At 56.0% G+C, this 14,230-nt stretch overlaps 1 protein-coding gene and 1 long non-coding RNA gene across 2 annotated transcripts; both read right to left on the reverse strand.

The window, feature by feature from the left end:
- Positions 1–640: 640 nt before the first annotated feature.
- Positions 641–3,517, reverse strand: LOC107523056 (golgin subfamily A member 6-like protein 22). The gene is made up of 4 exons (XM_060182396.1): positions 3,143–3,517; positions 1,621–2,044; positions 1,291–1,348; positions 641–1,000 (listed from the first exon to the last, which is right to left on the reverse strand). Exons 1-4 carry the CDS (start codon positions 3,458–3,460, stop codon positions 880–882), a joined length of 921 nt encoding a protein of 306 aa, XP_060038379.1. The 5' UTR covers positions 3,461–3,517; the 3' UTR covers positions 641–879.
- Positions 3,518–5,112: 1,595 nt separating this feature from the next.
- On the reverse strand, positions 5,113–6,479 carry LOC107523062 (uncharacterized). The gene is made up of 3 exons (XR_009547376.1): positions 6,236–6,479; positions 5,981–6,143; positions 5,113–5,526 (listed from the first exon to the last, which is right to left on the reverse strand). It is a non-coding gene; the product is annotated as an uncharacterized LOC107523062 (long non-coding RNA).
- Positions 6,480–14,230: the final 7,751 nt, after the last annotated feature.

Consider the following 14,230-nt stretch of genomic DNA (forward strand, 5'->3'; position numbering starts at 1 on the left):
GAACGGCCCCAGTTCATGTGAGGCACTTTTTTCTGAGTCATTTATATATTTTTATTATTGTTATTTTTCTTTTTAAAATTTGTTATTACCTATATTTATTGGAGAGACAGCCAGAAATTGAAAGGAAAGGGGGAGATAGAGAGGGATAGAGACAGAGAGACACCTGCAGCCTTATTTCCACCACTCCTGAAGCTTTCCCCCTGCAGGTGGGGACCAGAGGCTCGAACCCGGGTCCTTGTGCACTGTAACATATGTGCTCAACCAGGTGTGCCACCACCTGGCCCCATTATTTTCATTTTTTTTTTTTTTTACCAGAGCACTGTTTAGCTCTGGCTTATCGTGGTGTGGGGCCTTGAACCTGGGACTTTGCACCCTCAGGCATGAGAGTCTCTGCATAACCACTATGTTCTCCCCATCCTTATTTTTATTTTTAAAATAATATTTTATTTTATGTGATTCAGAGAAATTGAGAGAGGAGGAGGAGGTAGAGAGGGAGACAGAGAGACACCTGCAGCCCTGCCCCCCCCCCCCCCGTAAAGCCTCCCCCCTGCAGGTGGGGGCCTGAGGCCTGAACCTGAGTCTTTGTGCCTGGGAACAGGTGTGTGCACTCAGCCAGATGTGCCACTGTCCAGCCCCCGGGTCCTTTTTCATTTTAATATTTATTAGTGAGAGAAGCAGAGTGTCCCTCTGGCGCTCGCGATGGCGGGTCTTGAACCCGGGGCCTCCGGTCTTAAGAGTCCACCGCTCTACCCTGGGCGCCCGCTTCTGGCGGCTCTGTGTCCTCTGGGAGACGCCCTGCTGCCGTTCCTTCCGCTGTCTGCTCCTCCCTGCCCGCACCAGTGACCTCAGGGGCGGACACAGGACACAGGACAGGGACCACTAACAGCAGGAGCACAGGCCGCCCAGGATGGCCAGAACCACGATCGTCAGGATCACCGTGGCCACCACCACCCAGGTGTTGTCAGGGTCCTTACAGGATCCGGTCTGGCCTCTATTCCAGCTGGGGGAGAGAGGGGGGCTCAGCAAGCTGGCTGCCCCTGCCCCTGCCCCTGGGGACCTCCTCCCCCACGGTCGGGCTGGGATGGCTGGTGGGCAGCGCCCCCGACCTCGGTGAGGTGAGTCCCTGGGACAAGGCTGGGAATCCGCAGGACCCACGGAGCTGGACTGGGGGGTGCTTGCTGAGAGAGGGCAGCTTGGGGTGCTCCCAGGGTGGGGGTGCGAGAGCTGAGCGGGGAGGGGCTCCCCAGGGCAGGGCAGGGACGCACAGGACAGGGAGGGAGGGGTCCCCACCTTAGCCGGTTCAGGTCTTGCTGGCATTGGTCCAGCTGGTTTCTCAAGCTCCAGGTGTCTGATGGGGGCGGGGACAGAGCTGGGGGCGTGTCTTACAGACCACGCCCCCTCTTCTGGGCTGCTTCCGGTCTCAAGCCCCGCCTTCGCACCCCCAACCAACCTTGGGAACAGGAGGCGTTCCCTTCCAGCCACCCCCACCCCGGGCTCCCAGCCTGGTCCCTCTCCCCAGACCCCCAACCTGAGCGCTTCCCTCTCCCTCCACTCAGCGCCTGTGTCCCTGAGCCCCTGGAAGCCCCCCACACACAGGGAGCCCGGCCCGGCCCCACTCACCCTCGAGTCCCCCTGCTCGCCTCTGCAGCCGCTGCTGCTGCTCTTGTAGCCGCTGCTTCTCCTCCTCCTGGCGCTGCTTCTCCTCCTGCAGCTGCTGCTTCTCCTCCTGCAGCTGCTGCTCCTCCTCCTGCAGCTGCTGCTTCTCCTTCTGCAGTTTCTGCTTCTCCTCCTCCTGGCGCTGCTTCTCCTCCTCCTGGCGCTGCTTCTCCTCCTCCTGGCGCTGCTTCTCCTCCTCCTGGCGCTGTTTCTCCTCCTCCTGACGCTGCTTCTCCTCCTCCTGACGCTGCTTCTCCTTCTGCAGTTTCTGCTTCTCCTCCTCCTGGCGCTGCTTCTCCTTCTGCAGTTTCTGCTTCTCCTCCTGCAGGCGCCGCTTCTCCTCCTGCAGACTCTCCTTTCCCTTATTCAGGTCTTCTGTGAGTTTCACCTAGAATAGAAAGGTGCTGAGATATTAGGGTTCAGCTATGCGGGGCTTACCTGGTATCACGGGCCCAGATCTGCCCACCCCCCAGACCCTGGGAGACTGTCTCTGAGATGAGCCTCTTCTAGGCTAGACCCTCCCAATCTTCTCTTCACCCCACCCCCTCTGATGAGGATGTGGGCCCAGGAATGAGAGTCCCCAGCCCCTTCCCTCCACAAGAGATAGTAAGCACTCCCCACACCAGTTCCATAGAGAACATTCAAGGCCATCTGCGTGAGCACCCTGAAGAGTTAGAGAGGTTCTAACCCAAAAACAGAACCCAGGGGCCCCCTAAGCTGAATCGGTCTAGCTTGGGAGTTTCAAGGCCTCCCCCACCTTGGGACAGAGGGGACATTTTCAAACTTCAGGGGAGCCATGGGGGGAAGAGTCTGGGTCTGGGGAGTCCCCATGCCAACCCAGAGGAGATCCTGTCTCCCAAGAAGGTGCCAGCGGGGCTTCTAACACCCCTCACTGATACTCCCAGGGAAATAGCCCCAAGGATAATGAAAAACTGGAGTTTCAGGGCTCCCCAAGCTGGTTCTCCTGTGGGGTTTCCAGGCCCCCCCACACTAGCACCCTGACAACTAGAGACCCTCCAATTCTAATGGGGTACCAGACATCAGATTCTGGTGTTGGGGAGTCAGCAGTACTGACCCTCACCCCCTTGGGCATGAGAGCCTTTGGAGGGGCACACTGCTTGGGGGTTCAGGCCAGGAGACGGGGACAAGGGTCCCAGGGCTCAGCCCATCTCCCTGCCCCAGTGCAGTGCCCTGCCCGGGGCTCCAGGGCTCAGGTCCACGTGAGTTCTGGGTCACAGGGTTCAGGCCTCCAGGCCTCCAAGGGCTTCAGTGGTTCAGGACTCCAGGGTTCAGACCTCCGGGGGTTCAGAGGTCCAGGGTCTCAGGGGTTCAGGTGTCCTTGGATTCTGTGCCCCAGGGACACAGGGGTTCAAAGGTTCAGGGCTCCAGGGGTTCAGGGGTTCAAGTCTCCATGGGTTCTGTGCCACTGAGATACAGGGGCTTAGGGGTTCAGTTGTTCAGGGGTTCAAGGCTACAGGAGTCTTACCACAGTCTGTTGGCAGATGAGCCTCTCCTGCTGAGCCTGGGGACAGTCCCAGACCATCATGCTCATGACAAGAGACACCACCAGCAAGGCCAGTAGCCACCAAGGCCAATAGTTCTTCAGCCATCTGGACACAGGCGTCTTCAGCCACCATAGCCTGATGCCCTCCAGCATCAAAGGCACTGGAATCCCAAGCCACCACTCCCTGATCTTCTTGAGCCACCGTGAGCACAGGGCCACCAGCCTCCTGAACTCCTGCTTCATTCTCATGCCAGCCCCCTCCTCCAGGGGCAGCCGGCGGTAGTGGTGGGTGGGTGACATGATACCAGCTCAGGACCCCAGGTGTGGACAGGACCTCCGGCACTCGGGGCCTTCCCAGAGTCCTCTGGGTCCTTCTAGATCCCTCCCTCCCTCCCTCCCCACACGCCCCTGTCAGTTCAGCCTGGAGCCAGTGGGCTGTTGCTTTCAGTTTCCATTCTCCGGAAAATGCAAAAATGCTCACTCTCTGCTGCCCCAGTGCCGGGAGCCCTTCTGGGCAGCGTGCCAGCCTGGGATCCCGGGAGACTGTATATGTGTGTGCCTGTGTGTGTGTGTGTGTGTGTGTGAGTGTGTGTTTGTGTATTTTTTGTGTGTGTCTGTGTGTGTATGAGTGTGTGAGAGTGTGTGTGTGTTTGTGTGTTTGAGTGTGTTTGTGTGTGTATGAGTGTGTGAGTGTGTGTTTGAGTGTGTTTGTGTGAGTATGTATGTGTGTGAGTGTGAGTGTGTATGAGTGTCTGTGTGTGTTTGTGTGTGTATGAGTGTGTGTGAATGTGCGTTTGAATGTGTGTTTGTGTGAGTATGTGTGTGTGTGTTTGTGTGTGTATGAGTGTCTGTGTGTGTGTTTGTGAGTATGTGTGTGTGAGTGTGTGTTTGAATGTGTGTTTGTGTGAGTATGTGTGTGTGTGAGTGTGTGTTTGTGTGTGTATGACTGTGTGTGTGTTTGTGAGTATGTGTGTGTGTGAGTGTGTGTTTGTGTGTTTGAGTGTGTGTTTGTGTGAGTATGTGTGTGTGTTTGTGTGAGTATGTGTGTGTGAGTGTGTGTTTGTGTGTGTATGAGTGTCTGTGTTTGTGTTTGTGAATATGTGTGTGTGTGAGTGTGTGTTTGTGTGTTTGAGTGTGTGTTTGTGTATGTGTGTGTGTGTTTGAGTGTGTGTGTGAGTATGTGTGTGTGTTTGTGTGTTTGAGTGTGTGTTTGTGTGAGTATGTGTGTGTGTGAATGTGTGTTTGTGTGTGTATGAGTGTCTGTGTGTGTGTTTGTGAGTATGTGTGTATGAGTGTCTGTGTGTGTGTTTGTGAGTATGTGTGTGTGTGAGTGTGTATGAGTGTGTGTTTGTGTGTATATGAGTGTCTGTGTGTGTGTGTGAGTATGTGTGTGTGAGTGTGTGTATGAGTGTGTATGTGTGTTTGTGTGTGTTTGTGTGTGTGTTTGTGTGTATGTGTTTGTGTGTGTGAGTGTGTGTGTGTGTACGGCTGGCTGGGAAATCAACGGGTCTTTGTCCTTGGGTGTCTGAGGGTGTATCAGGTTGTGGTTTCTGAATCTGTCACTCCTTCTACACACACACACACACACACACACACACACACACAAACACATACACAAAAACACACACAATCATGAGAGAAACACATCATCTGGAGTGACTAAGTCAAATCTGCCAGGGCTCCTGGCATTTGTACAAGTCAAGAAAATGGCACAAGAAGGTGCAAGAGTGGGGCTGGAGAGTGGCGCCTGGTTGAGTGCACGTGTTACAGTGTTGAAGGCCCCGGGTCAAGCCCCCGGTCCCCACCTGCAGGGGGAAAGCTTCACGAGTGGTGAAACAGAGAGGCAGGTGCTCTGTCTCTCTCCCTCTCTATCTCCTCCCTTCCTCTAGATTCCTGGCTGTTTCTATTCAATAAATAACTAATAATAATAATAATAATTTAAAAAAAGATGAAAGAGTCATCTGCAGTTTATTTATTTAACTAATTATTTATTTATCAATCCTAGCAGGATGTCAGAGGGCTTGGGGGAGGATCTTGATGTGGGTGGGGTCCCGGGGACTGAGACCTGGCTGGTCCCATCTCACTACTGAAAAGTAGTGAAGCAGTAACTGCATTTATTTTCTCCAGCTAGAGGGTGACAAAGAGAGGGAGAGAGTCGTGAGAGAAGAGACACACCAGCCAGGTGCTGTGTGAGCTCCCCCCAGTGCTGTGCGGGTCGCATGTGGTGTGCCCGGCGGGCACCATGCCGGGCCTGCGCCCACGGAAAAGCAGGTAGCTTCCCATTTGGGGCCCCTCCTCCTTCACCAATGTAGAGGGTGTTCTGGAAGCTTCTAGACCTCTGAGCAGGGAGATCCAGAACACCTGGACTGGAGAACAGAGAGAGAAATTGACCAGTCTGGGGTGTGGCCTGGGGGGGCAGTAGAAGGGAATCAGACAGGGCAGGCCCCGCCGCCAGCAAGGTCCTCCCCTGTGAGGCCAGTCCCCCATCCTCTCCCAGTCTCCCGGGAGCCCCACTGCAGAATGCTACCAGCCTCCCCCCATTTCCAGACGCGACCTAGACCCCCTTCCTCTAAGCCCCGCCCCTTGATCCCTCGCCCCGCCCACCCGAACAGCCTGCGGATGCCTCGTCCAATGCTCGCCCTCTTCTCAACCCTGACTCCGCCCACCCCAGGCTGCTGAAGCCCACCCACGCCAAAGCCTCTGTAACCCCCCAGACCCTCCCCATTGACCCCCCCTTCCTCCACCCCCAGAGCCCGGCCTGTCCCAGTACTGAAGATTCCCTCCCAGTTCCCCTCTCTGTTAGGAGCACCCCCTCCTCACCGCCAGCTTCTGGGGGCCCCGTCACTCAGCTCCCAGCACCATCGGCAGCACCGTGACCATGTGCGCCCCGGGGCTGCACGGGCTCCGTGATCCGGCGGAGGCCAACTTCCTCCTGGGGCCACCTTCCTCCTCCCCAGCGGTGGACCCTACGGACCAGGTCCGACTGCAACCCAAAGAGCAGGCATAAGGGTCGGGGGGCTGCCTGGTGACAGGGTCCCCAGTTCCCAGGGATCTCGGGGGGTAAGGGTCTCCGACCTTCACTTTCTCGAGCCGATGCTTCCATTCTTTCAGGAGGACGCTCACATCACAGCGATTTCCTGCGAGGGGGGCAGCAGCAGGGGACACGGGCACTGGCCACGCCCTTACCTGTCCGCTCCCACCCCCCATCCCTCCAGGGGCTCCCAGAACCGGCCAAGGGCCTCCCAGGGCGGCCCGTCCAGGCCTCACCTGGACTCCAGCACAGTCCCTCCCTCCACACCCAAACCTGGGCGCCCCCGCAGGCCCCGCCCTCAGCGACACGCCTCGCAACAAGACACGCCCACAGGAGGAGCCCCGCGCTAGCCACGCCCACTCGCCGGCCACGCCCGCCGCCGCCGCCGCCGCCGCCGAGCCCCCCGGAGCAGCCGCCTTTGTCCCTGCCCTCGTGAAGCCACGCCCATTCGGAAAAAGTCTGTCAGCCACGCCCCTAGGGACAGATGAGGCGGACTGCGCCAATCCCAGAAGCCGCGCCCACTAGAGCCACGCCCACCGAGACGTCAGTCCCCCGAGCCCCTCACCCTGCTCCAGCAGCTCCTGAACCCGGGTCCGCTCCCTCTGCAGGGCCTCCCTCTCTGCCTGCAGGGCTCGGGTCAGATTCTCCTGGGAGGGGGAGACCGAATGGGGTTCAGCCTGGGAGAGGGGCCTGGCAGCGGCCCCTGACTCCGAACCCCCCCCATCCCCAGGCCTGCACACAGGTGCCAACCCCACACAGGAAGGTTCCTTCCAACCCCTGAACTCCAGCAAGGCTGTGATCCCAGAAATGAGAGTTTCCAGGCCCCCACCTCCCACAGGGGACACTAAGCCCCTCCCCAATGAGAGTCCCCATGCAACCCTGGAGGAGACGCTGCTCCCCCAGGGTCAGCCAGGAGAGTGTCTAGGCCCCTCAGTGGTGCCCTGGTGAGTTTCCAGGTCCCCCGCAAACTGGTGCTGCTGTGGGGTTTCCAGGCCCCCCACACCAGCACCCTGGAAGTCCCCCTAAATCCTAATGTGGTACCAAGCAACAGATTCTGGTATTGGGGAGTCAGCAGTAGTGACCGTCACCCCCTTGGGCATGAGAGCCTTTGGAGGGGCACACTGCTTGGGGGTTCAGGCCAGGAGATGGGGACAAGGGTCCCAGGGCTCAGCCCATCTCCCTGCCCCAGTGCAGTGCCCTGCCCGGGGACATGAGAGGAGAGGTCAGGGGGACTCTAAGGACAGAGCAGACGGGCCCCCAAGACCTGAGCCCTAGACCACGCCCTCAAAAGCCCCGCCCACAGGAGAAAGTCCCGCCCAGGTCGCAAACCACGCCCACACAAGCACCGCTCACCCGCCATCTGTAAGCTCCGCCCCCAGGCTGACCCCCATGGCCCCTCCTCCTGAGTGTGCTCCGCGTTGCGGCCCGCAGCCCCCCAGCGCCCCCTCACCCAGCTCACTGCGCCCCAGCACCCACAGCAGCCCGGGGACCACTAGCACCCCAGGGCTGCAGGTCAACTGGGCACTGGCCGAGGTCCCCTTCCTGCTTCTGGGGAAGCACAGGAGAGGCAGGGGTGGGGTCCACCCGAGAGGCCCCCCATCTCCTCCACCGGTCAGGGCACTGGGGGGACAGAGCTGGGACTCCGCCCTGACCCTTGGGCGAGTGGGAGGGGAACCTGAAAATTTAGTGGGGCGGGCCTGGCTAGGGCGGCGTGTGCATGGGGACGGTTGTAAGGGGGGGGTGGAGTGGAATGGGGGGCGGGGGTGGCTCCTTCAACCGTAGCTGCTTCCCTCCTCCACACGCTTTTTCCTTCGGATATTCAGACACCAACTCCGACCCCGACCCCTGGCCTGAAGAATGCGCGATCTCACCACTGCCAGGCCGACTGGGTTTCAGGACAGAGCGACAGAGAGAGACAGAAGGAGACATAGAATGACAGAGACAGAGCAGCTCTGGAGCTTCCCCCGGTGCTGCAGCCTCCTGCCATGCGGTGCTGGGGCTAGACGCCGGCAGAGTCCGTGACTAAGCTGAAGCTATACAAACTGTGTGTGTCGGGTGGGGGACCCACTGGCCCCACAAACACTTTAGTACAGCAGCCTGGGTCTCTGGAGCCCACCCCCCCAATATTCCCCCCCACGGAAGTGGGAGAGAGTCTCCCCTGGCCACACCCTTACCTGACCCCCCCTGGGTCTGGACCAGCCTCAGGATCCATCCTCATCCAGAACCACCTTGAATGAGGGTCCCCCACTCCAGCCGTCCCCCCCACCTACCCCCAGGTTTCCGGCCCAACACCTGCCCTCCCGCCCCGCGCCCCCAACCCCTGATCCCCGCCCCAATCCCAATGCACCAACAACGCCCCAATCCATGAGCCCCGCCCCAATCCCTGAGCCCGCCCCAATCCATGAACCACGCCCCAAAACCCTGAGCCCCGCCCCAATCCCTGAGCCCCGCCCCTTCTCACACAAGTCCCGCCTCTCGCTCCTGAGACTTCTGATCCCAGATACTCCAGCTCCTGGCCTTGGCGCAGCTTCACCCGGGGGAGGGACAGGTGGAAACTAAGGGTTCATTCCTGAATGTCCATGGGGCAGCACCAAGCCCCTCTCCCCGGCTTTTCCCCCGCCCACCCCTCGTGGCCACGTTCCCTTAGCCTTCTTTGAGGATGTCAGCCTGAAACCAGTTTCCAGCCCCCCACGCCCCCAACACACACACAAAGGGACATTAAGCGCCACCCCGTGAGACCCAGGGACCTCCCAGGCTGGGTCAGCTGCACAGTGGACATTTCGCTGACACCCCCCCCCCCCCAGGACAGAGGGGAGGTTTCAAAGCTTTAGGGAGATGCTGGCAGGGCAGACCTGGCTGGGGAGTGTCTGTAAGTGGCCTCTGACCGGAGGGACACCGCAGAGTGGCGATGTCAACGTTTTATTTGTCACACAGAATGAACAGCAAACCGCATGGTGAAGAGCCACAACACACAAGACACACACAGGGGGCTCAGCGCTGAGAGCTCCGCATCCAGCAATGTTTCCTTTAGCCGGGAACCCACTTTATGGCGTCTCAGGATGAGGGTGGTGGTCGGTGGTCCGAGGGTGGTCCGACTGTCCTAACCCAAGAAGGGCAGAGGGGCGAACGTCCACGTAGATGAGTGAGCAAACAGCACACTCCACACCTTTCTCTAAGTGGGACAGTGGGACATTAAGCTCCAGCTTAGGGCTCCAATCTTTTTTCTCCCCCTTTTGTTGCACTTGTTGCTTTATTGTTGTGGTTATTGTTGTTGTTGTTACTGATGTCATTGTTGTTGGCTAGGAAAGAGAGAAATGGAGAGAGGAGGGGAAGACAGAGAGGGGGAGAGAAAGACAGACACCTGCAGACCTGCTTCACTGCCTGGGAAGTGACTCCCCTGCAGGTGGGGAGCCCGGGGCTCGAACCGGGATCCTTGTGCTAGTTCTTGCGCTGTGCACCACGTGCGCTTAACCCACTGTGCTGCCACCTGGCTCCCCAGATTTGGGTCTTGGGTCTCCCAGGACCTCAGAGAGAGGGCATTTGGAGGCTCCCCTCATCCTGGGGGGTGGGGGCAAGGGGGCCGCAGGCCTGGAGAAGTGGAGGGTGCCAGCTTCTCCACCGCCCCACTGTGGGGGGCTGTCCAGGGGTCCGGGTGCAGCACACCAGGGGTCCTACCATGCTCTGATGGCAGCTGCTTTGCACCCTGGTTCTCACGGTGAGGACCCCCCCTGTCCACCATCAGCAGCAGCAGGGCCAAGAGCAGGGGCGCCCGCAGCAGCACGGTGACCACAGGGCAGCTGCCTTCCTGGTGCCCTGCTCCACCCCTCCTCCAGGGGCAGCTGGCAGTAGTGGGGGTGGGTGACCTGATTCTGGCTGGGAACCCGGGCGTGGGCAGGACCTCCAGCGCCCAGCGACTTCCCAGAGCCCGCTGGAACCTTCTAGAGCCCGCCCTCCTCACACGCCCTGGCCCGGAGGGCCGCAGGTTTCAGTTTCCATTCTCCTCCGAGAGCGAGCGCTGGGAGCCCTGGGAGCCCTTCTGGGCAGGGTGCCAGTGGGGAAGCCCCAGGGAGGAGGCAAGGGAGGCAGATGCTGCCTGGGGAGCCAGCCTCACACCCCATCTCTGCTCCTGGGTGTCACTGGGGGACCCTCACTGTGAGCCGGTGCTGCGCGGAGAACCCGGGACCAGCAGCCAAGGCAAAGTTCAAGGTGAAGAGGAACAGTGTCCCATGCCGCGGGACCTTCAACGTGGGTTAACCTAGGAGAGGGAGTGAGGACAAGGACAAGAGGGAGAGGGAAGGGGACAAGAGACGCGAGAGAAATGAGACTCGTCAGGATTCTGTTCAAGTCTGTTATTAGCACCAAAGGTGCTGTTTTTAAGGCCAGGGCAGGGGGGGAGTTAGCAGTTGGGGATTGTTGATTGAAGTGGCGTGTTGTCATGGTGATCAGCCTTTATCTGGAAGGTCCTGGGGGATTCATGGGGAAGTGGAGTTGGGAGACAGAAACTTGTCTTTTAGGCAAGGCCGTTAGTGAACAGAGACTCTAACAGAAACTTATCTTTTAAGCAAGGTCTTCTGTGAACAGAGACTCTGTGGCCATGCCAGTAGCAACCTTGAGGGCACATGTGGCTCCCCACAGAACAGGGCTGGGGAGACAGCACAGGGGTTAAGCAGACAGATTCCCCTGGAATCTGTTTCTCTCAGCCTCTATCCAATAATACATATTTTAGAAACAGACAACAAGGGAGTCAGGTGGTAGCTCAGAGGGTTAAGCGCAGGTGGTGCAAAGGATCCCGGGTCGAGCCCCGGCTCCCCACCTGCAGGGGAGTCGCTTCCCAGGCAGTGAAGCAGGTCTGAAGGTGTCTGTCTTTCTCTCCCCCTCTGTCTTCCCCTCCTCTCTCCATTTCTCTGTCCTATCCAACAATGATGACATCAATAACAACAACAGTAATAACTACAACAATAAAAACAAAGGAAACAAAAGGCAATACATACATAAATAAATAAATATTAAAAAATTAAGCTAGAGTATGAATAATGCCAACTTTCTAAATATTAAAAAAATTAAGCTAGAGTAGGATGATGCCAGCTTTCTGCTTGTGTAGACCCTGCCGCTTTCAGTAAGGCAGGACGTTTGTTTCTGGGGCAAGATGTGGTACCCACCTCAAAGCCCCCCAGTCATTAGATTTCAGGGAAAGGAGTCGAACCCGGCACCTGTGCAAACTATTGTGTGTAGCCGAGGCTGGCATATGTGGCAGCAGGTATAAGAAGGTGCTTGTGGCTGTGCTTAGTGTTCAGTCCTTGGGTAGCTCCTGCACGAGCCTTCCCGGGGATGGACCCTCAGCTGAGTAGCCTTACATAAAATGCTTACTCAACCACCCGGCTTGGTGTGGAGTATTGTGATTTCTGTGTGGAGAATTCTATCCCATTACACCCCCACCTCAGAGTCTTTTACTTTAATGCTTATTATTATTATTATTTTCCCAGAGCCTTGCTGAGCTCTGGCTGATAGTGGTGCTAGGGATTGAACCTGGGACCCTAAAGCTTCAGACAGGAGAGTCTGTTTGCAGAACCATCCTGCTGTTTCTCCAGTATTATTATTGTTTTTATTATTATTATTATTATTATTATTATTTCCCTAGAGCCCTACTCAGCTCTGGCTGATGGTGGTGCTGGGGATGGAACCTGGGACCCCAGAGCTTCAGACAGGAGAGTCTGCAGAACCATCCTGCTGTTTATCCAGCTTTATTTTATTATTGTTGTTGTTGTTGTTGTTGTTATTATTCTTTCCCTAGAGGCCTACTTAGTTCTGGCTGATGGTGGTGTGTCGGGCTGAGCTTCACTGATGGGAGACAGATGACCAGGGACTCATGGCTGAGCTGTACGCAGTATCTCTTTATTCATGTGGAACGCAGCACAATCTAAGCCATCTAAAACTAAACTAAAACTAAAACTCACAATCCTGTCCTTATATATACTTGCCAAGTAGGGTGTAAACAGGGTGTGACATAGAGATGGTGGAGCAAAAAGAGATTGGTGCAAATCAGGGTGTGACAAGGAGAGGGGGCGGAGCAGGCGAGAATTCTACCACTGATCCACCAATGCTCTGGAGGGAGGGCGGTGCTTAGTTAACAGTGGTTTATGTAAGTAGACCTTGTCCCATCCCGCGGGACCTTCAACGTGGGTTAACCTAGGAGAGGGAGTGAGGACAAGGAAAGGAGGGAGAGGGAAGGGGACACGACACGCGAGAGAAATGAGACTCGTCAGGATTCTGATCAAGTCTGTTTATCAGCACCAAAGGTGCTGCTTTTAAGGCCAGGGCAAGGGGGGAGTTAGCAGCTGGGGGCTGTTGATTGAAGTGGTGTGGTCATGCCAGTAGCAACCTTGAGGGCACATGTGGCTCCCCACAAGACCTCAGCTTTAAGTGGGATCAAACCAATGCCATGCAGGCCGGGCGGTGCTTTGTTAACAGTGGTTATGTAAATAGAATGCAGTGTTAAGCAGGGGGGATTAAAACAATAAAACAGAAGGGGTTTTTAGAAGCAGAATTAGAAGCATACCAACAATTCCCCCTTTCTTTTTAACTAATGGCCATAGTATCAGGAGTGTGGGGTGAACAGAAACCTATATCGTACAGGCATTTTCAAAAGAACTGGAACAAGACATGGAGGAACAAAATAGGAGAGCAGCAAGAACCAGTGTGATGCCAAGGGGAGGCCTGAGGGGGCGTTTCCTACCTCAAAGGGCAAGGCCTAGCAGGCGAAAGGACGTTTCTTGCCTCTGGGGGCATCTATTACCTCTGGGGGCACTTCATGCCTCTGTGGGCATCTCTTGCCTCAAAGGGCGTTTCCTGCCTCTGTGGGCATGACCTAGTAAGGAGGGGGAGTTTTCTGATTCTGGGGGCAGAGCCTGCAGGCGAGGGGGGCACGGCCTATAAGTCCCAAGGCAGCTGGCTGCAGTCAGTCTTTGAGAAACCCAGCAGCATAAAGGGAAGCTGCTGCAAAGTTGTGTAAAGTGTCCAAGAGGTGTCCCAGTAAGTCCGATGGACGTGTCAGTCCAAAGTAGCTGACCACAGAAGAAATGCCAGGGGATGAAACGCTGCACGTCTGTCTCCATGGGGAACTTCAGTCGCTGGAATTCTGCTTTTCTGTAGAGAGTGAGCTTTGGAGTCTGTGAATCTGTTTCTTCAGGTCGTGCCAGGTCACATCATTGGTTTCGGTGGTGCGCTGTTGTCATGACATCCTGTGGGTGATGTCAGAGAACAGGGGTCCAAATGGATTTCTGGGGATTTCATTTGAGCAGATGCTTTTTCATGTGAAGACTTGACAGCTGAAATTCACTTACTTGTGAAGCAAAACTTGTAGCAGATTAGAAGTTTACTATAATTGATAACTCCATTATAATTGGAAGTCCTTTCTAGTATGATTTTGATGTTGTTTAAACAGTTTAAACTCAATAAAATGTGGAAAGGTAAACAGAAGAATCATGGTTAAAGCCTTAGGTATGAGAATCATTAATATAATCATTGCACTATCTGCCCCACCCATAACTTATACAGTTTTCAGGATTAAATGTTTCAGATTTATGCCAAGATGTAAAAAAAAAAAAAAATCAAAGGAGGAAAAAAAAAAATTTGGATTGTTTCTGGATGTCTCCAGAAATCATGGCTGCGTCCAACATTTTTTTTAAGTCAATGTCATACAAAAATTCAGTCATTCAAATCACTCTCTTGCGAAACACAACTTGAACCAGAGTATCCAGATCTCACCATGTATCATCATGAGTCCCCGGAGGGCGTCCTAGTCCAAAAAGCTCCTCAAAATTCCACTTAGGGTGCTTCTGACTGTTCCTGCAGGATTGCTTCAGGCACCCATTTTTTTTTCCTCCTCCAGGGTTATTGCTGGGTTCGGTGCCTGCACCATGAATCCACCGCTCCTGGAGGCCATTTTTCCCCCTTTTGTTGCCCTTGTTGACGCAATTTGTTGTTGGATAGGACAGAGAGACATAGAGAGAGGAGGGGAAGACAGAGAGGGGGAGAGAAAG

Source organism: Erinaceus europaeus, chromosome 23 (genome assembly GCF_950295315.1).
Source record: "Erinaceus europaeus chromosome 23, mEriEur2.1, whole genome shotgun sequence".
Classification (NCBI taxonomy): Eukaryota; Metazoa; Chordata; class Mammalia; order Eulipotyphla; family Erinaceidae; genus Erinaceus; species Erinaceus europaeus.

Excerpts from the sequence above, each read along its gene's own strand:
- LOC107523056 (XM_060182396.1), bottom strand. The coding sequence starts at position 3,460 with ATGTCACCCACCCACCACTACCGCCGGCTGCCCCTGGAGGAGGGGGCT. Across the intron at positions 2,045-3,142 it reads TCATCTGCCAACAGACTGTG|GTGAAACTCACAGAAGACCT; the intron begins GTAAGACTCCTG and ends TTTCTATTCTAG. Across the intron at positions 1,349-1,620 it reads GCGAGCAGGGGGACTCGAGG|ACACCTGGAGCTTGAGAAAC; the intron begins GTGAGTGGGGCC and ends CGCCCCCATCAG.